At 41.3% G+C, this 20891-nt stretch overlaps 1 protein-coding gene across 4 annotated transcripts in view; it reads left to right on the forward strand.

Annotated features, from left to right (window-relative positions):
• DCLK1 (doublecortin like kinase 1) overlaps window positions 1-20891 on the forward strand; it is a 338798-nt gene that overhangs the window by 168920 nt on the left and 148987 nt on the right. For all 4 annotated transcript variants that reach the window (XM_007464242.1, XM_007464247.1, XM_007464246.1 and 1 more), the window contains one exon: window positions 10820-10919. In XM_007464242.1, the coding sequence (XP_007464304.1) occupies window positions 10820-10919 (100 nt within the window). The remainder of the gene's footprint in view (window positions 1-10819; window positions 10920-20891) is intronic.

Below are 20891 nucleotides of genomic sequence, written 5' to 3' on the forward strand. Positions count from 1 at the left end.
CATCTACGGGGCAGAGCTGGGTTAATGCGGAACCCGGGCTTTGACGACAGGGCTGTGCTCTTGGGAAATGGTGCCAGAGCAGATGTTCCCATTGTGACACAGAATCGCACTCAGGGAGGCACTGCCTCTGCCCAGAGTTTAGGATCTTTAGTAGCAGGGTTTCCTGATTTGCTCAAGTCAGTGGTAATGGCAGAGCGTGAGCTGCACCCCAGTCACCTGCCTCCAGACCCATGACAGACCACTGGAAGGTATTGCAGGTTACTCTCTGCTGAATTACTAATTCACCACAGTGTGTTAGGAGTGTCAGTCTGTGCACATATGTGCTGAAAATGAATAGGGGAAGGATGAGGGCAGTCATATTCTCAAGGCCTAGCAGGGTGGCTGGCAAATAATAGGTGCCCAATGAACATTTTTTGAGTGAAGATTAGGTGTTCAGAGCAGGGGCGAGTCACTTTGGATTGGAGTGGATAGAGAAGGTAAGACTTGGATCTTCAAATGAGCTTTGACTTATAGGAGGGATTTGAATAGACAAAGAGTTAGTAGGAGGGGATACCTAATGGGGAAAAAAAAAATCATACCAAAGCCACACAAGCATAGGAAAGAAAAAGCCCTTTTCCAAGGAGAATCAGTAAAGCAGATAAACTGGAACATGTTTCAGGTTGGAGCATAGTACTTAGATTTATCTCTCCATCCATCCATCCATCCATCCATCCATCCATCCATCCATCCACCCACCCACCCACCCACCCACCCACCCATCCCCCCGATGCTTATTAAGTATCAGGCACCATGTCATGGGTAAACCTACCATAGACTTGAAAGATAGGTTGGAACCAGATTTTGAGGAGTCTGGATACCATAGACAAGATAGGATGGAACCAGATTTTGAGGAGTCTGGAATGCCAAGCTCAAAGATGAACTTTAATTTGATGATAAGCCATTGATGCTTTTCTGAACCATGGAGGGAGATGGTGAAAGTTTTCTGAGGAGAAGGAGGTTAAGAGAATTAAACAGGACCGGTGGGAGAGAAAGGAGATGGGAGTGAGAAAAACCATGAGAGGGAAATGCTAAGGTCCACAGGTGAGAGGCTAAGCTCTGTACTGATGTGGTGATGGGGGTGAAGAGGAGGGACAGGAAAGGCCTGGGCTTGGGAGACGGTACAGAGGCAGCATCTGTGGCCATGGAGACAGTGGAGGCGGGTGTATGCTGACTATACCAACTCTTCTGGGGGCAAGAGAACGATGGTCAAACAGGAACAGGTTGGACTTTCTTTTCTCAAACTTCTTACCTCTGCCTTTGCATCTTCCCTGGATCTAATATTGATGGATGATTCCAACATCTGATACCTACCAACCAGAGAGTTCACGAAAGAATAGGTCAACTCTCACTATCTTGTTGTAGCAAGGAGCATGTTTTTTTTTAATCCGTAAGTGGAACTTATTTCTCAAAGCTGGTTACCACTCTGACTTTTGAGAACCTCAAACTTAAAAAGGAATAACAATGTGTAAATATGTAAAATCAGATCATTATGCACAACATTGGTTTTACATTTCTCTATCTTTTCTAATCTTTTGATATCGGAATGTACGGTAATGCCTAAAGGAAAGTTCTCAAAGTATATTGGCCTAGAGAAAAGAGTTATAAATCTTCCTCTGTTATTCTTTATTGTTAGATGGAATACATTTACAGCTACCTCAATATCAGTGATAAAGGGTGAGAGCACGGATAATTGAAGGGTATAGATTATCCTGAATCCATATTTATTGTAACCTTGTGTTTAAGCCTCTGCTATCAACTGTTTTACCAAGGCTTCTAACAGGGAGCAGTTTTATAAATTTGAATTTGATCTACTGACCGTACCCACCTTCTCTGGTGGGAGGTTGTGAGCAGGGAAATGGCTAAATGGTGCCAGGGCAGAAAGCATAGAAAACATCACAGTTTCTGACAGTTGAACAAATTCTTGATTTTAGTCACTGAAAATTGAGACGTAAATGAATACATGTTGCTTGGCATTGAAAGGACTTTTCCCTTTTTTTGTGCTGAGCGATGACAGTTAGTTTTCCTTAATCATCACTGCGTTCCTTTTACGTTCTTGGAATCCTGGAGTTGGAAACAACATCAAAAGTTCATCCTTTTTCAGTTCCCACTTGGCAACAGAATTATACCTAAACTGTCCAGGCTGCATCGTTGTCTGTTCCGTTCTCTGAGTCTTCTGGGAGCCTGGTCATGGGATTATGATGGATGGGAGTTGGCTGGCAACCTGCTTATAACACACTATAGTTTTGATAGTTATTTGTCTGCTTAGCAGTGGCATAAAATAGGCACCAGTAGGTGAATGTCTTCTCGTTGGCCATCTGATGCTCTAAAATGCAAATGATGGGACTGTGAGGAAAGAAAGGACAGTTTCTTTTGGAAAACAGTACTTTTCATCCATCAGAGCTTTGTCATAATAAAGTTTGGCGCACAGCCTGGCACAGAGTAGGCCCAGCATAAATGTTGGAATGATTTAAAAATTAGCCAATAAATATTTATCAGCTAGAGAAATATGGCTGCTCAGGAGTAGGGTAAGTAACTCTTATTTCCTTTGTGTGTTCTTTTCACTTACGGCTGTCAGCACGGTACCAAAGGGACCCTGTCAAACAAGAGTCCATACCAATGCGGGTGAGAAGAGTTCCAGAATCAAATAAGTCTGGGAAACACTATATTCTTCTATCATCCCCTCTTTGGAGTTGCAGTGTACATTAGCACACTGAGGGTTTTGAGAAGACCAGAAATAAAGAAACCTGTTTATACTGGTTAAATATTTCCCAAATCTCTTTGGCCGTAGGACCATTTGGGGCACAAATGCTATTAATCATTCTCACTTTAGGAAATACTGCTTTTTTAGGGTTAATTCACATTTTGCCTGAAAAAGACATGGTTTCCCATTCTTACTCATTTTTGTATGCATGTGTGCTGTATGCTAATGGACATTAGAGTCGGCACAGTATGGACTTCTGCACGTAAAATGACAACGGCCTACGTAGGGTTGGTTGGGATGATACCCACGCTGATAAAGAAAGCTGGGGTGAGGAGTGCTGTGTCATAAAGGTAAAAATGAACAAGGTCGTGGTTGGAATCTGACAGAAAGAGAGGAGTGAAACGGAGAGTGGGTTCTGAATTCAAAGAGCTTGCTTTTAACCCAAGTAGACAGAGCTTCTGACACGAGTCTTAAGACCTTGGGTCCGTCTTCCTCGATGATTTCAAGGTCCCCCTTAAGTCACCTGTGTTTTCAAAGCTTTTGCAGACAGAATAAGCACTGACAACCATGAATGTCCCTCACTCATACTTAATGCTTACCATCAGACTGTTAGAGAAATATCATTCTTAAAACCTCAGCCAAGAGGTGAGCTGGAGCCGGGCCCGGAGAGGGGCGAGTCAGCCACTCCCAGGACTTGGACCCCGGGCTGGCCTCCCGTCTCCCGGGGAGCGGCCGTGGAAACAGCAGGCTTTTCTTGGAGAACTGCCAGATAATGACATCCTGCCTCCTCACTGGCCCCGGGGAAAAGTCGCCCAGGGACTGAACTCCAGTAAATCAGGTGATTGGCTCATGGTTGATGGGCGCTACAGGATAAGGAAAAGGATGTGAAGCTCACTGAAGAGGCTTGGGTTGGGAGTGCTGGAGGAGCGTACAGCCGAGTGGATGAAAGGCTCTTGCTGCTCCAGCCAGGAGTCAGGACTCTGCCTCTGAGGTGGGAGAGCCAACTTCAGGACACCCGTCCAAAAGAGACCTCCCAGCTCCACGTAATATCAAACGGCGAAAATCTCCCAGAGATCTCCATCTCAACACCAGCACCCAGCTTCACTCAACGACCAGCAAGCTACAGTGCTGGACAACCTATGCCAACCATATAGCAAAACAGGAACACAACCCCACCCACTAGCAGAGAGGCTGCCTAAAATCATAATAAGTCCACAGACACCCCAAAACACACCACCAGACGTGGACCTGCCCACTAGAGAGACAAGATCTAGCCTCATACACCACAACACAGGCACTAGTCCCCTCCACCAGGAAGCCTACACAACCCACTGAACCAACCTTAGCCACTGGAGACAGACATCAAAAACAACGGGAGCTACGAACTTGCAGCCTGCAAAAAGGTGAACCCAATCACAGTAAGATAAGCAAAATGAGAAGACAGAAAAACACACAGCAGATGAAGGAGCAGGATAAAAACCCACCAGACCTAACAAATGAAGAGGAAATAGGCAGTCTACCTGAAAAAGAGTTCAGAATAATGATAGTAAAGATGATCCAAAATCTTGGAAATAGAATGGACAAAATGCAAGAAGCAGTTAACAAGGACCTAGAAGAAATAAAGATGAAACAGACAATGATGAACAACACAATAAATGAAATGAAAAATACTCTAGATGGGATCAATAGCAGAATAAATGAGGCAGAAGAACGGATAAGTGACCTGGAAGATAAAATAGTGGAAATAACTACTGCAGAGCAGAATAAAGAAAAAAGAATGAAAAGAACTGAGGACAGTCTCAGAGACCTCTGGGACAACATTAAACGCACCAACATTCGAATTATAGGGGTTCCAGAAGAAGAAGAGAAAAAGAAAGGGACTGAGAAAATATTTGAAGAGATTATAGTTGAAAACTTCCCTAATATGGGAAAGGAAATCGTTAATCAAGTCCAGGAAGCACAGAGAGTCCCATACAGGATAAATTCAAGGAGAAATACGCCAAGACACATATTAATCAAACTGTCAAAAACTAAATACAAAGAAAGCATATTAAAAGCAGCAAGGGAAAAACAACAAATAACACACAAGGGAATCCCCATAAGGTTAACAGCTGATCTCTCAGCAGAAACTCTACAAGCCAGAAGGGAGTGGCAGGACATACTGAAAGTGATGAAGGAGAAAAACCTGCAACCAAGATTACTCTACCCAGCAAGGATCTCATTCAGATTTGATGGAGAAATTAAAACCTTTACAGACAAGCAAAAGCTGAGAGAGTTCAGCACCACCAAACCAGCTTTACAACAAATGCTAAAGGAACTGCTCTAGACAAAAACACAAGAGAAGGAAAAGTCCTATAATAACGAACCCAAAACAATTTAGAAAATGGGAATAGGAACATACATATCGATAATTACCTTAAATGTAAATGGACTAAATGCTCCCACCAAAAGACACAGATTGGCTGAATGGATACAAAAACAAGACCCATATATATGCTGTCTACAAGAGACCCACTTCAGACCTAGAGACACATACAGACTGAAAGTAAGGGGATGGAAAAAGATATTCCATGCAAATGGAAACCAAAAGAAAGCTGGAGTAGCAATTCTCATATCAGACAAAATAGACTTTAAAATAAGGACTATCAGAAGAGACAAAGAAGGACACTACATAATGATTAAGGGATCGATCCAAGAAGAAGATATAACAATTGTAAATACTTATGCCCCCAACATAGGAGCACCTCAATACATAAGGCAAATACTAACAACCATGAAAGCTGGAGTAGCAATTCTCATATCAGACAAAATAGACTTTAAAATAAGGACTATCAGAAGAGACAAAGAAGGACACTACATAATGATTAAGGGATCGATCCAAGAAGAAGATATAACAATTGTAAATATTTATGCACCCAACATAGGAGCACCTCAATACATAAGGCAAAAACTAGCAGCCATAAAAGGGGAAATCGACAGTAACACATTCATAGTAGGGGACTTCAACACCCCACTTTCACCAATGGACAGATCATCCAAAATGAAAATAAATAAGGAAACACAAGCTTTAAATGATACATTAAACAGGATGGACTTAATTGATATTTATAGGACACTCCATCCAAAAACAACAGAATACACATTTTTCTCAAGTGCTCATGGAACATTCTCCAGGATAGATCATATCTTGGGTCACAAATCAAGCCTTGGTAAATTTAAGAAAATTGAAATTATATCAAGTATCTTTTCCGACCACAACGCCATGAGATTAGATATCAATTATAGGAAAAGAGCAGTAAAAAATACAAACACATGGAGGCTAAACAATACACTACTTAGTAACGAAGTGATCACTGAAGAAATCAAAGAGGAAATTAAAAAATACCTAGAAACAAATGACAATGGAGATACAACGACCCAAAACCTATGGGATGCAGCAAAAGCAGTTCTAAGAGGGAAGTTTATAGCAATACAAGCCCACCTTAAGAAGCAGGAAACATCTCGAATAAACAACCTAACCTTGCACCTCAAGCAATTAGAGAAAGAAGAACAAAAAAACCCCAGAGTTAGCAGAAGGAAAGAAATCATAAAAATCAGATCAGAAATAAATGAAAAAGAAATGAAGGAAACAATAGCAAAGATCAATAAAACTAAAAGCTGGTTCTTTGAGAAGATTAACAAAATTGATAAACCATTAGCCAGACTCATCAAGAAAATAAGGGAGAAGACTCAAATCAATAGAATCAGAAATGAAAAAGGAGAAGTAACAACTGACACTGCAGAAATACAAAAAATCATGAGGGATTACTACAAGCAACTCTATGCCAATAAAATGGACAATCTGGAAGAAATGGACAAATTCTTAGAAATGCACAAACTGCCAAGACTGAATCAGGAAGAAATAGAAAATATGAACAGACCAATCACAAACACTGAAATTGAAACTGTGATTAAAAATCTTCCAACAAACAAAAGCCCAGGACCAGATGGCTTCACAGGCGAATTCTATCAAACATTTAGAGAAGAGCTAACACCTATTCTTCTCAAACTCTTCCAAAATATAGCAGAGGGAGGAACACTCCCAAACTCATTCTACGAGGCCACCATCACCTTGATACCAAAACCAGACAAGGATGTCACAAAGAAAGAAAACTACAGGCCAATATCACTGATGAACATAGATGCAAAAATCCTCAACAAAATACTAGCAAACAGAATCCAACAGCACATTAAAAGGATCATACACCATGATCAAGTGGGGTTTATTCCAGGAATGCAAGGATTCTTCAATATACGCAAATCTATCAATGTGATTAACCATATTAACAAATTGAAGGAGAAAAACCATATGATCATCTCAATAGATGCAGAGAAAGCTTTTGACAAAATTCAACACCCATTTATGATAAAAACCCTGCAGAAAGTAGGTGTAGAGGGAACTTTCCTCAATATAATAAAGGCCGTATATGACAAGCCCACAGCCAACATCATCCTCAATGGCGAAAAACTGAAAGCATTTCCACTAAGGTCAGGAACAAGACAAGGTTGCCCACTCTCACCACTCTTATTCAACATAGTTTTGGAAGTTTTAGCCACAGCAATCAGAGAAGAAAAGGAAATAAAAGGAATCCAAATCGGAAAAGAAGAAGTAAAGCTGTCACTGTTTGCAGATGACATGATACTATACATAGAGAATCCTAAAGATGCTACCAGAAAACTACTAGAGCTAATCAATGAATTTGGTAAAGTAGCAGGATACAAAATTAATGCACAGAAATCTCTGGCATTCCTATATACTAATGATGAAAAATCTGAAAGTGAAATCAAGAAAACACTCCCATTTACCATTGCAACAAAAAGAATAAAATATCTAGGAATAAACCTACCTAAGGAGACAAAAGACCTGTATGCAGAAAATTATAAGACACTGATGAAAGAAATTAAAGATGATACAAACAGATGGAGAGATATACCATGTTCTTGGATTGGAAGAATCAACATTGTGAAAATGACTCTACTTCCCAAAGCAATCTATAGATTCAATGCAATCCCTATCAAACTACCACTGGCATTTTTCACAGAACTAGAACAAAAAATTTCACAATTTGTATGGAAACACAAAAGACCCCGAATAGCCAAAGCAATCTTGAGAACAAAAAATGGAGCTGGAGGAATCAGGCTGCCTGACTTCAGACTATACTACAAAGCTACAGTAATCAAGACAGTATGGTACTGGCACAAAAACAGAAAGATAGATCAATGGAATAGGATAGAAAGCCCAGAGATAAACCCATGCACATATGGTCACCTTATCTTTGATAAAGGTGGCAGGAATATACAGTGGAGAAAGGACAGCCTCTTCAATAAGTGGTGCTGGGAAAATTGGATAGGTACATGTAAAAGTATGAGATTAGATCACTCCCTAACACCATACACAAAAATAAGCTCAAAATGGATTAAAGACCTAAATGTAAGGCCAGAAACTATCAAACTCTTAGAGGAAAACATAGGCAGAACACTCTATGACATAAATCACAGCAAGATCCTTCTTGACCCATCTCCTAGAGTAATGGAGATAAAAACAAAAATAAACAAATGGGACCTAATGAAACTTCAAAGCTTTTGCACAGCAAAGGAAACCATAAACAAGACCAAAAGACAGCCCTCAGAATGGGAGAAAATATTTGCAAATGAATCAACTGACAAAGGATTAATCTCTAAAATTTACAGGCAGCTCATGCAGCTCAATAACAAAAAAATAAACAACCCAATCCAAAAATGGGCAGAAGACCTAAATAGACATTTCTCCAAAGAAGATATACAGACTGCCAACAAACACATGAAAGAATGCTCAACATCATTAATCATTAGAGAAATGCAAATCAAAACTACAATGAGATATCATCTCACACCAGTCAGAATGGCCATCATCAAAAAATCTAGAAACAATAAATGCTGGAGAGGGTGTGGAGAAAAGGGAACACTCTTGCACTGCTGGTGGGAATGTGAATTGGTTCAGCCACTATGGAGAACAGTATGGAGGTTCCTTAAAAAACTACAAATAGAACTACCATATGACCCAGCAATCCCACTACTAGGTATATACCCTGAGGAAACCAGAATTCAGAAAGAGTCATGTACCAAAATGTTCATTGCAGCTCTATTTACAATAGCCCGGAGATGGAAACAACCTAAGTGCCCGCCGTCGGATGAATGGATAAAGAAGATGTGGCACATATATACAATGGAATATTACTCAGCCATAAAAAGAAACGAAATTGAGCTATTTGTAATGAGGTGGATAGATCTAGAGTCTGTCATACGGAGTGAAGTAAGTCAGAAAGAGAAGGACAAATACCGTATGCTAACACATATATATGGAATTTAAGAAAAAAAAATGTTATGAAGAACCTAGGGGTAAAACAGGAATAAAGACAGAGACCTACTGGAGAACAGACTTGAGGATATGGGGAGGGGGAAGGGTGAGGTGTGTTAGGGCGAGAGAGAGACATGGACATATATATACTAACAAACGTAAGGTAGATAGCCAGTGGGAAGCAGCCGCATGGCACAGGGAAACCGGCTCGGTTCTTTGTGGCTGTCTGGAGGGGTGGGATAGGGAGGGTGGGAGGGAGGGAGACAAAGAGGGAAGAGATATGGGAACATATATATATGTATAACTGACTCACTCTGTTATAAAGCAGAAACTAACACACCATTGTAAAGCAATTATACCCCAATAAAGATGTTAAAAAAAAAAAAAAACCTCAGCCAAGCAATTATTTGGAAATGAGAGATTATTTAAGAAAAACTATCTAAAGCCTGCACAGCATTGCATTTGGGGCTCGAAAGTGTTCTCCCAACTTATTTCTGGAAGTCCTACAGCATCTTTGACTTGTCAGGGTCATGCTCCAGGAACTGACAAGGAACAGAACCCCACAGGTGCTCTGTGGTTGAAGCTACCAACAGATAAGGGAGGGCCTCGTAGGAAACACAGACCAAAAATGTCTCACATATCAGACACAGGGAAGCTTGTCTCTGGTCCTTAAATATCCAAGGGAAAGTGCAGTAGATAAATAAGAAAGTCTATTTCGTTGCAGTCCTGAATGGTGCCTTCAATTGACCGCTTTACAATCTGCTCCAAGCAGTCAAAGAAAATTGAAAATAGATGGAAATCAGCAGTGTTTCCGGTGCCTTCTGCTGGCATTATACGTACTGTGAACAAAAAAAGTATTACACCGCACGTCCACGTATCCACAGACAGAGAGCAATAAGCTTGAAATTATTCATCTGGACCAGATTTACTTGGAAAGCGGCATTTAGCTCTCAAAAGTTCGTATTGGAGAAGAAATTGAATAAATATCAAAAAGTTGTTTAAAAACTTTCCCTTTGTGTGATTACAAGCTGGGGAGCCCACAGGAGTGTTAAAGTTTAGCTTAGCTTGAGTGCAGGGCATACAGTCCCTCCGTATCTAAATCTCAGATATGACTTTTTCTATTATTTATTTATTATTACTTTATTCTATTATTCCTTGTATGAAGGGTATCATTTTTGTTTTAGCTAGAGGTAGAATGGGTCTCAAGGAGATTGTTATATTCTTGTTAGGATATAACTATTCTTCTCCATTTGTTACCCCAGTGATCATCGTGTGTATGGCAACTGTGGCATCAGTTACTAGAAAATGTATTTGTTGCTAAAATCAGATGCTGACTTTTATTGCTATCGAGGACTGTTACGTTCGGAAGAGTGAAGGAGCGCTCCTTTTCCACATGTTGCTGCATCCTCTCTGTTATGAAAATAAAGGGTTCTTACCTCATATCCTATTGATATATCAAGTAATAAATGTGACAGTTACCGGTTCTGTTTTCCTTATCCTGTCTTCCTGCACCACTGAAATGGAACAAGTTTCTTACTAGTAACAGATGCTTGCAACCTTCTTTTGAAATTCCTCTGGAGAAGCTGCCCTGTTGATTCCATTAGATGGGAAGTGGCTTTATGCAGATGTCCACTTGCAGGGATGCATTGTTGTAATTGCTGTTCTGCTGACCCCTTGCTGAGTGCCGTGCTTTTCTCTTGTAGGTGATGTGCCTTCAGGACTTTTTTGGTGACGATGACATTTTTATTGCATGTGGACCGGAGAAGTTCCGTTACCAGGATGATTTCTTGCTAGATGAAAGTGGTAAGGAAAAAAAAAAAAAGTTCAAAACCAGGGGAAATTTGAGGCAGCTTTCCAAAATGAGCTGCACCAGGCCAAGATTATGTCAACTCAAAAGCTACCAAATCAGTTTCAGATCCTCAACCAACATGGCTTTTCCATATCTTGAGTTTCTTTGATTTTTTTAATATAGAAAACAGATGAAATGATGATTGGGAAGGTTAAATCATTTAAAGGGTAAATTACCAGTGGCTAATTTATAACCATTTCATAACTAAATTGATGTTCTATAGAAAAATCATGGTGCAGATTTCTACATTTTTAATTATATATTTTTGTCAAAATGCGTAGTTGAAAGATGTGTAACATAAAATTATTGAGTATATGTCTAGACTCAGCTTTCGCATGGCCTCCTTTATCCTTTAGGTCCTAACTGAGAAAGATGGTTTCGTGTCCTTTTCCTTTAAATGCTTCAGAATTTGTATGTCATTAGAATCTATGAAGGATCAAAAGAGAGGAGGGAAGCTTCCTTCCATTGAAAATGGAATGTGATTTTTTTTTTACATTCGTTAGAGGAGGAACAGTTGATAAAGAGGGAAAGGTGCATCTTAGCAAATGAATGTGAAAGGTTGTAACTTCAAGGATGATGTTTTCTGATACCATAAATCATCTCAGAATCTTAACAGCATCACAGGGAAGATTATTGCCCTGAACAGAGACCTTTCCTTAATCATATTACTTCTGGTTTAGTTAGGGACATAGTACATATTTATTGACAATTCAAACTGTTGCTAGTTGGAAATACTTTTTGACGTGATAGTGAATTTCTTGCTTAGATGAATGCATGTAAATCAGTGAGTTTTTGAGTGAGTGGCTGGGAAATACTGGAGCTCCAATACAGCTGATGTACATTCACATAGAGTTATCTACGTATCACGTAGAGTTACGTGCATTTAAACACACTACAATTATTTCGTCATTTTAACGTGACTTAGGCTATATAGGGAGGGATGAGAATAAGAGAGATTGTCCCTTTACCATGAAAACTTTAAATGCCCAATAAAAGTTTATATAGATATATCCCTTGAAGAGATTTAAGTCATTTTGGTTGAAAGGGCTTAACTGGAAGAGTGGTTTGGTGTCTCCTTCCCTCTAAATAAATTTTCTCTAATACCTTCCATCTTTATCTCTGATAGACTTTCGTTGGGGGCACAGATTTATGTACACCTGTCACACATATAATGTCCTCTGCGAGGGCCTTCTTCAGGATGAGACAGCTTTGCCATTGTGCAAAACAGCTGAATGTTAGGAGTCAGGCAGAAGAGCCGGCAGCACAGTTTTTAGAAAAATAAACTGCCTTGACTTTCGATTTAAAGAAAATAGCTGTTTCTGATAGAATGGTCTGAGAGACCAGATGCGTTCTGAAATGAGAGTTTCATTTGTTGCTTTGATACGGAAAGCAGCCTGTCAGACTCGAACAGGAACACAGCTCAGTTTCAAATCAGCAGAGTTGGCCTGGGGTTCCCTAGCCCTCCATCTCTACCCAGGCCCCAGGTAGACTTGGGGCTTCTCCCCCACCCTGCCTTGCTTGGTGTGGCCTTGTGCTGGGCTTTCCCTCTTGGCAACGCGCTCTCAACTCAGAACACTGCAGCCTACTCGTGTTCATCTGCGATGGTGGGCAGGCAGGCTTTCTGAAAAGTATAACAGAAAAATCCCTGTACTCTCCCTTTAGAAACCTTTCTTATTAATAGGAATGCATATATATACACACATGCACACGTGTGCACGCACACACACGCTTCAAGGGATATTGACCATCACATATGGCTTGGCCATTTGAAGGACCACTTCAAACTATTTTAGTGAGAAAGTGAGAACTTCACATCCTTTCCCGAGATGAATATACCCTAAGCATTTCTTGGTGTGAAATACATTTGCTGAGTAACAGTGTCCTCCCCCATCCTCGGTGAAACACGTGGATTGGGGGAGGGGGTAGAAAGAAGTCTAAATTGAGATTTTTACTTCCTTGGATGAACCTACCCTGAGACTAAATTCACACGTTGACAACTGCAATTTCCCTGTTGCTTGTACAGCATGTTCTGGTGCTAATGTATTAACATTTGAATCTTTTCTTATGTGCTCTGAGCATGATTTAGCCCAGCTTATTTGTACTTGCTAAATGGTATTTGCACGTTGAGGCTTCATTTGGCCTCTTCCATAGTAGCTTCCTAAAAGGAGCGTCAGCAGGGGGCCCAGGAATCTACTGAATTAATACTGGCGCAGGGCTGTGCTTGATTTAATGGCACCAAGAAGTGGTCCTTTGCCACAAGGCAGCACTTTTCTTTTATCTCTCAAAATTCACCCAGCTCCCAGTGTGTTCAGGATTAGCAATAATACATCCCCCTAATTACTGCTGGGAAAGCTTCTGGAGATGGCTCTTAAGGTCTTTGCAGTGAGGCGTTCTGCCATTACAGACATTTATTTCATGGGGCTACAGTAGAGCCAGATCAGTATTAGAAACTGCAAGGGATCCTCCTTCCTCCCCTGTTTTCACATGGGAAAAAAAAATGCCTTCCTTCTTCCAGCTCCAAATGTAACCATTTTAGCAATATCGTCATCAATCACTGGATTCTTAGCACCTTCTACCATGGTGGATGCAGCACTATATATAGAGACAAGACAGGCCAACAGATCCTTCCCCTGTGTGGCTTGTGGTCTAATTTAGAAATGATGAAACATAGTCAAGGGAAATGCCAAATTGGAGACAGGAAGCTTCACATGGTTTTGCTCGTATATTGATGATAAACTGATGAATTTATGATTTGCTGCCATTCAAAAGTGAGTGGATTTTGTTGAGAAATGCCTACCTCTTACCTGGGAGGGATAAGTAACTCCTTGGTGAGGAGCCTGTCACAGGCTGTCACCTTCTGTTCACCCCCCAGCCTCCAATCCAACACCCTCAAACTCACCTGACCAGTTTCTTTACCAACTTACTTCACCCCTGCCAGGCCTGACACCTGCTCAGGCATCTAAACCTCACCCGTCCTTTTTTTTAAATTTTAATTTAATTTTTTTATTGAAGTATAGTTGATTTACAATGTTGTGTTAATTTCTGCTGTACAGCAAAGTGATTCAGTTATATATATGTGTGTGTGTGTGTGTATACATTCTTTTTTATATTCTTTTTCATTATGGTTTATCACAGGATATTAAATATAGTTCCCTGTGCTATGCAGTAGGACCTTGGCGTTTATCCATTCTCTATATACTAGCTTGCATCTGCTGATCCCAGACTCCCACTCCATCCCTCCCCCACCTTCTCCTTCCCCTTGACAACCACAAGTCTGTTCTCTATGTCTGTGAGTCTGTTTCCGTTTCGTAGATCAGTTCATTTGTGTCATATTTTAGATTCCACATATAAGTGATATCATATGGTATTTGTCCTTTCTGTCCATCCTCTCTGTTTACCAATTCCCAAGTGTCCTTGATTCCAGTGTTAATAAGCATGACTTCAAACTTAACATATTTTTGCTTAGGTGTTGTATATGCTTTCTAGGGCTGCTGTAACAAAGAACCACAGTGGCTTAAAACAAAAAAAAATTGATTCTCTAACAGTTCTGGAGGCCAAAAGTTCAAGATCAAAGTATTGGAAGGGCTGTGCTCCTTCCAAAGGTTCTAGGGAAGAATCCTTCTGTGCTCTTCCTTGTTGTGGATGGTTGCCATTAATCCTTGGTATCCTTGGCTTGTTGTAGCATCACTCCCGCCTCTGCCTCCATCCTCACTTGGGCTTCTCTGTGTGTCTAAATGTCCCTCTTCTTATCAGGACACCAGTTACTGGATTAGGGTTCACCCTAATCCAGTATGACCTCACCTTAACACGATCACATCTGCAGAGATTCTATTTTGAATAAGGTCACATTCACATGTACCATGGTTAGGTCTCTGACATATCTTTTTTGGGGCGGGGGACAAATATTCTTTGGAGTTGTCCAGATTTTATCTGAACTTGCGTTACAAGTAAACTCATTTTCCCTTGTTTGTTTTGTCCTGTCTTTCGATTTGCACAGTTATAGCTTTATCGTAATTAGAATACATAAACAACAGATCTGTGATAAGGCTGCCTCTCCCCTTACCTTTCATAGGTAGGATCACTCACCAGGGGGACCAGAGGGATGGGCTGAGAATTTCAGCAATGCACTTGACAGAGCCCTTCTTAAAATCCCTTTGACTAAGATGAAAATGCATACGTCTGAAGGATAGAGGTGGTTGTGTTTTTAATTGATTGAACTGCCTCATCCAGAAAGCGTCAATACTGATTTATAGGTGGAATATGCTGGGAGAGATCTCTGTTAGAATTGGCCCCATAAGGTCCCTGAAGGGAGGGGCTGTTTGTCGGCTGAGAGTCACACCCCAAGGTTCTTCCTTGGATTCTGTATAGTTTAGCATCGTTAGAGATGCCCATTTGAGAAAGTTGATGGTGTGTGGGTGAAATCATCTGGGAGGGGAACTAATATGGTAGAAGACAGGTGAGGATCCACAGAATTTTAACAGGATGGATTGTATCTAGGAAGATAAAGTTGAATTGGCATAGACAGGAAGTAGAGCTCTTGGGATTTTTCTTTTTTATTTAAAAACAAGCCAGTGCTACAAGCTTGGTTAGGAGCCATGTATTTTAACAGTAGCGCATGTGAAGATTGCTTTTAGTGGACTGCAGGCTTCTTATGAGATGTGGCTCATTTGCTGTATTATTGTAGGCATATCATGTATTATTAAACCATAGAGCCCCTCTGATTGAAGATGGCAAATGTTGACTGAAACAAAAATTAAAAGTGTTACTCAAAATTCCCAAAAATTAGTATAGAAGTATATTAAGTCTAGCATAAAAGTCCAGAAGAAAGGTAAATAAGCTTTCACATGATGTTTTTTGTTAAGTTTGTAGCGTTTATACTTTTGAAGTTATGAAAGTTGCAAACTGCACTAAGACTTTGGGGAGACTGAGTGTGTGTGTCCACACAGACACCAGGTCCTGTCTCTGGGAAATGCCAGTCCAGCTTTTTCCTGCAATAGGAAGACCCACCTGGAGTATAGTGTTCTTTCTGGGTATGTGATTCTAGAAGGGATATTTCCTCTCTTATGGACCCCCATGGTGTCAGGTACCCAGAATCCACTTGATAAATGTTTCTAGAAATATTCCATCCTGCCCCCTTTCCAAGGACTCATGTCCTGAATGAGATGAAGCAGAAGCGCCCTGCACCACTGATTGCTTTCCCCAACTCTGGGTGATAGGAAAATAGGGTTAGAACCTAGTGTAGTAGAAACAGTATTGGGACAGGGTTAGAACAGCGGTCCCCAACCTTTTTGGCCCCAGGGACTGGTTTCGTGGAAGAAAATTTTTCCACGGACAGGGGGTGGGGGGGATGGTTCAGGTGGTAATGTGAGCGATGGGGAGCGGTGGGGAGCCATGGGGAGCAGTGGGGAGAGGTGGGGAGCTGTGGGGAGCGGTGGGGAGCGGTGGGGAGAGATGGGGAGCGGTGGGGAGCGGCAGATGGAGCTTCCATTGCTTGCCCGCCGCTCATCTCCTGCTGTGTGATCCAGTTCCTAACAGGCCGTGGACTGCTACCGGTCCACGGCCCGGCGGTTGGGGACCCCTGGATTAGAAGACAAAGGTCTAGTCCAAGCTCCGTGTCCTACTTGCTGTGTGGTCTCTACATCTCCAAGCCTGCTTCCTATTCTGTAAAACACCTTTTTTTTCCCCCCTGGGTTGTAATGGACCTCAAATGAGATAATAAATGTCAAAGCACGTTCAAAACTGTGTTCCTTATTACTTAGTGAATAATGTTAGTGAGTGACACCTCAGCTGAAATATACCTCCTGGTGGACTGCAGCTGGACTCAGCCACTTAGATGCATTGGCTGGGCTTAATTGGAGGCAGATGTCACCAAGATTTGCTTTTGGTGCTCTTTAGAACAAGAAAAGTGATTTTCTGTTGCTTTTTCCCACTCTCAACTTTTATTCCTGTAATGGAGGTAAGGGGAAATTAAGAGACCTTTGAAGATATCCACTCTTTTCTGGAGGGAATCTCTGGAAGATTAAACCAAACCACATTTAGAACCAGTCAGACTTCTGAAACTGACAATGTTTAGGAGTCTCAGGCCTTAGGTCCACATTGATTTGGGTCAAAGGCATTTGAATGGCCCGGCTGCTCTGTCCTGGGGCTGGTGATGCTGAGAAACTACAAGGTCATTGGGGACACCAGGAAGATGCTCAGTGTCTGGACTGACGAGACCTCCTCACAAAGTGGCTTTTGAGCTACTGCTAACAAAATTCATTCATTCTTTCATGTATCCATTCATTTACTCAGTAAGCTAAACTAACTTACCATGTGGCAGGCAGTGCTCTAGGCACCAGTAATTGTAGACAGTAACACTTCCGTGAAATAGGACCCTCATATGACTTTCTTTTTTCTTTTTTCTTTTGCGGTACGCGGGCCTCTCACTGCTGTGGCCCCTCCCGCTGTGGAGCACAGGCTCCGGACACGCAGGCCCAGCGGCCATGGCCCACGGGCCCAGCTGCTCCACGGCATGTGGGATCCTCCTGGACCGGGGCATGAACCCGTGTCCCCTGCATCGGCAGGCAGACCCTCAACCACTGCGCCACCAGGGAAGCCCCCTCATATGACTTTTAATATTGCTTATGTCTAAAGATGTCAAAGGATCTTAGGTGCTGAACTTTGACTCGGAATATTAATTGTTGCTTGTTGTTCCTGTGTATTTTATCTCTTTGGAGAAATATTGCGGTGAACTGTCTGATGGCTCACAGCAGACTGACAGTTCTTTATAGATTTGAATTTTAATTGCACAGTGTGGCTACTTTAAATCGAATCTGTGGGCAGATTTCTTTGAGATGCTGACACCTGATGCTGGAATACTTTATTGGTTCAGTAGATGTTGACATTAGGAATTTAAAGTTCTTATTTAAAAAAAATTATAACTGTCTTGTTGAATAATTGCCAAGTTTCTGTGACATTTCATTTTCGAATAGCAAATCTAGTGTGTTTTTTATGAGTTCCAAACAGAGAGCCCATTGGCTAATGTGCTTTACTCTTGTCAGCAAGTTCCCATTTGCCTCTTAGCTGTGGAAAAACTAAAGGGGTTCTGGAGACTTCCTCCACCATGGCTACATTTTAGCTCAGGCATAAATATAAAGTCTCCTGGAACATAGTGATGTTTTCTAATTTAACCCACTGCCAAGCTGTGGAGACATATAGATACTTTGGAGACATATAGAGACATATTATACTTTGGAGACAGACTCTAACTCAAGTACAAGCTAGTTCCTTTGCTACAAATAGATAATTTTCTCCTTAGGAAAGCAAGACATTATATAACATATGCAGTCTTTTATTTATACTTTCTCTTCCAGTCCTCATGGGCTTCTCTTTATTGTATTCAGTAACAGTGATACATGACTTGTTCACATGGAAAAACCTACAAAATATAACACTGAGAATAAATCCTATACATTAAGAGTCTTGGAGACCTGTGAGTTCACCCTCCCTCCTTACACTTGTTTGTCCATCTCCAACTAGAACCCTCTGTTCTGGCAACTTACACCTTTATAAGAAGGCCAGTTCCACTGTCCAGTAGTGCTGGTTTTTAATAAGTTCTTTCTTATATTGAGCCCAAATAAATCTCACTCTAGCTTGTGCAACAGTGGTCTTAATTTTGTCCTCCAGAGCAATAAAAACCACCCACTGCCTTCATTCTTAGAAGATGAGCTTTCCTCCTGGACCATCAGGATGTTCAAGGTCATTCACAGTAAACTGTAATTTCCCTTTCCTTCCAGACCAAAATGTCCCTAAATCTTCACTCATCTCCTCTCCTTCTCCCATCTTTCAAAGGAACAAGAGTCTTCCTTTCTAATGGGGCTGAGAGTGTTCTTGACTTTGTCTTTTCTCTTATTGATGACTTCGCCTTATCAACATTTCCTTCCTGTTGTTCTTGAAGATTTGTTGTTTTACCCTGGCTTTGCAGTCTCTTTCTCCTCAACTCATGGCCATGCCTAAATTTCCCCTATCCTAAAAGAGCTGTCCATCACCTCATCAAATCACAGTATTCTTTCTGTCTCTGCCAAACAGCTTAAAAAGTATCACTGTCCCTGAAGCCTCCATCGACTCATCCTGACTCACTTTTTTCACCTTTGGGTAAATGGTACACTGAAAACACAAGAATCATGTTTTCATTCTTTTATTTACAAAATTGTCCTCCACTATCTTTTAAATTTATCTGGTGGTGAAAGTTCTTCTCTTGCCACTGAATGACACTTGGGCAAATCTCTCAAGACTTTTCTGCTTCCTCCTAAGATAGTAAAAAGGGTTATGGACTCTCCTAGCTACAAGTCACCATCTCAACGCAGAAGTGGAAATATCTAGTCCCACACAGTAGTCACCCCACATTGGAGTTCTTTGTCCTTACCTATCTGGGGCCCAATGTAGTGAGTTCTTTCTCTGAAGGAAAGAAATCGGGGTTGCTAACCTTCTTTCTCTTTACTTTCCTCCCCCGTGTTGTTACTGCTCCTTCCAGGGTTGGAGTAGGGAAGGGGGCAGAGGAGCAGCGTGATGGGAAAGGGGTGGAGACACCTACATGACTGTGCTGTGCCGTGATGGCCTGGACTCTCTGGGCCAGCAGATGCTATACGAAGCCAACTTCTCTTATGGGTGTTTTCATGGGTTCTTCAGGGACACTCACTGGGAACATTCAACTCTTCTTTGATGAGGTCAGTTCAGTTTCTTCCAGCTTTGGATATTTCTCCCTCAGTCCCTGTTTTCCAAAGGTCTCCCTGTTGGCCTCAGATGAGCCTCCAGGGAAGAATTTAAATTATCTTCATGCCAGCCCACTCCCTCAGATCCATTGCAACACTCGTATGTCTTTTGCCGCAACAATAAGCCATTCATTGCAACCAAATCTCCTTTACTCTTCTGTCAGAGGTTCTCGGGGGAAAGCCAAACACTCAAAACACCAGTCTACTGTTTCCCTCCATCCACAGATGACGCTGACCAAGCTCTTCAGTCCTCCTAGTGAAGCCCCAGCTGAGGTGAAGGGAAGCAGCTCCCCTCTTTTGGAATGAAGGTATTCACAGCACAGCTCTCTCTAAAGAAATCCATCTCACAAATTCGCTTTCTCTCTAATAACTTAAGCCTTTTATACCTTTGAAAGTGAGTAAGAAGACTAAGGCCTGTAATTGTTCGCTTACACCTACTTTGACATTTCCAGAAGCTGATACATCTCACAGCTCACTTCGGTATCTGATACACATCCCTTTGGAGTCTGCATGAAGATTCCATTCCGAATCCTGTTACATTCGTAACTGCCTCCACTCCACTTACATAATAGTTCACTAAACAAGGGTAACCTTCACATCACTAAATCCCATGTTCTCCATTTTTTTCCCCTCCCCTATTTTTTTTTTGAAGGATTTGATATTTTCGATGATTCCCCCCTTGTCCTTCATGGTCTGTCCTGGTCTTCTGCCCACCTCCGTGACTATTCCTGAGCTTCTTTCAAGTCTGTTTTTCTGCCATATATCCCTTAATAATTGTCCCCTAAGATTCATTCCTCAACTCTTTTTTTCTTCTACTTCAATTACTCTCTATTCCTAGCCAAGTTCATCTACCTTAACGGATTCAGCAATGATGGCTATGGTAAACAGGGACAGTGACAAATGACAACCAGATGGTTTGCAGTAAGCAAAGCCTTTGAAGTATGTATAATTTTCCCAATTTTATAATTAAGGAAATTAAGGCTCTGGTGATAAATAATTTGTCCGAGGCCACACAGCTAGTTAGTGTGAAAGGCTAAGTTCACCAAATCTCCCTTACTCTTCTGTCAAGAGTTAAAACCCAAGTTTTAACTCTTTTTTTTTTTTTTTTTTTTTTTGGCGTTATGCGGGCCTCTCACTGTTGTGGCCTCTCCCGTTGCAGAGCACAGGCTCCGGACG

Source organism: Lipotes vexillifer, unplaced genomic scaffold, assembly GCF_000442215.2.
Source record: "Lipotes vexillifer unplaced genomic scaffold, Lipotes_vexillifer_v1.1 scaffold120, whole genome shotgun sequence".
NCBI lineage: Eukaryota > Metazoa > Chordata > Mammalia > Artiodactyla > Lipotidae > Lipotes > Lipotes vexillifer.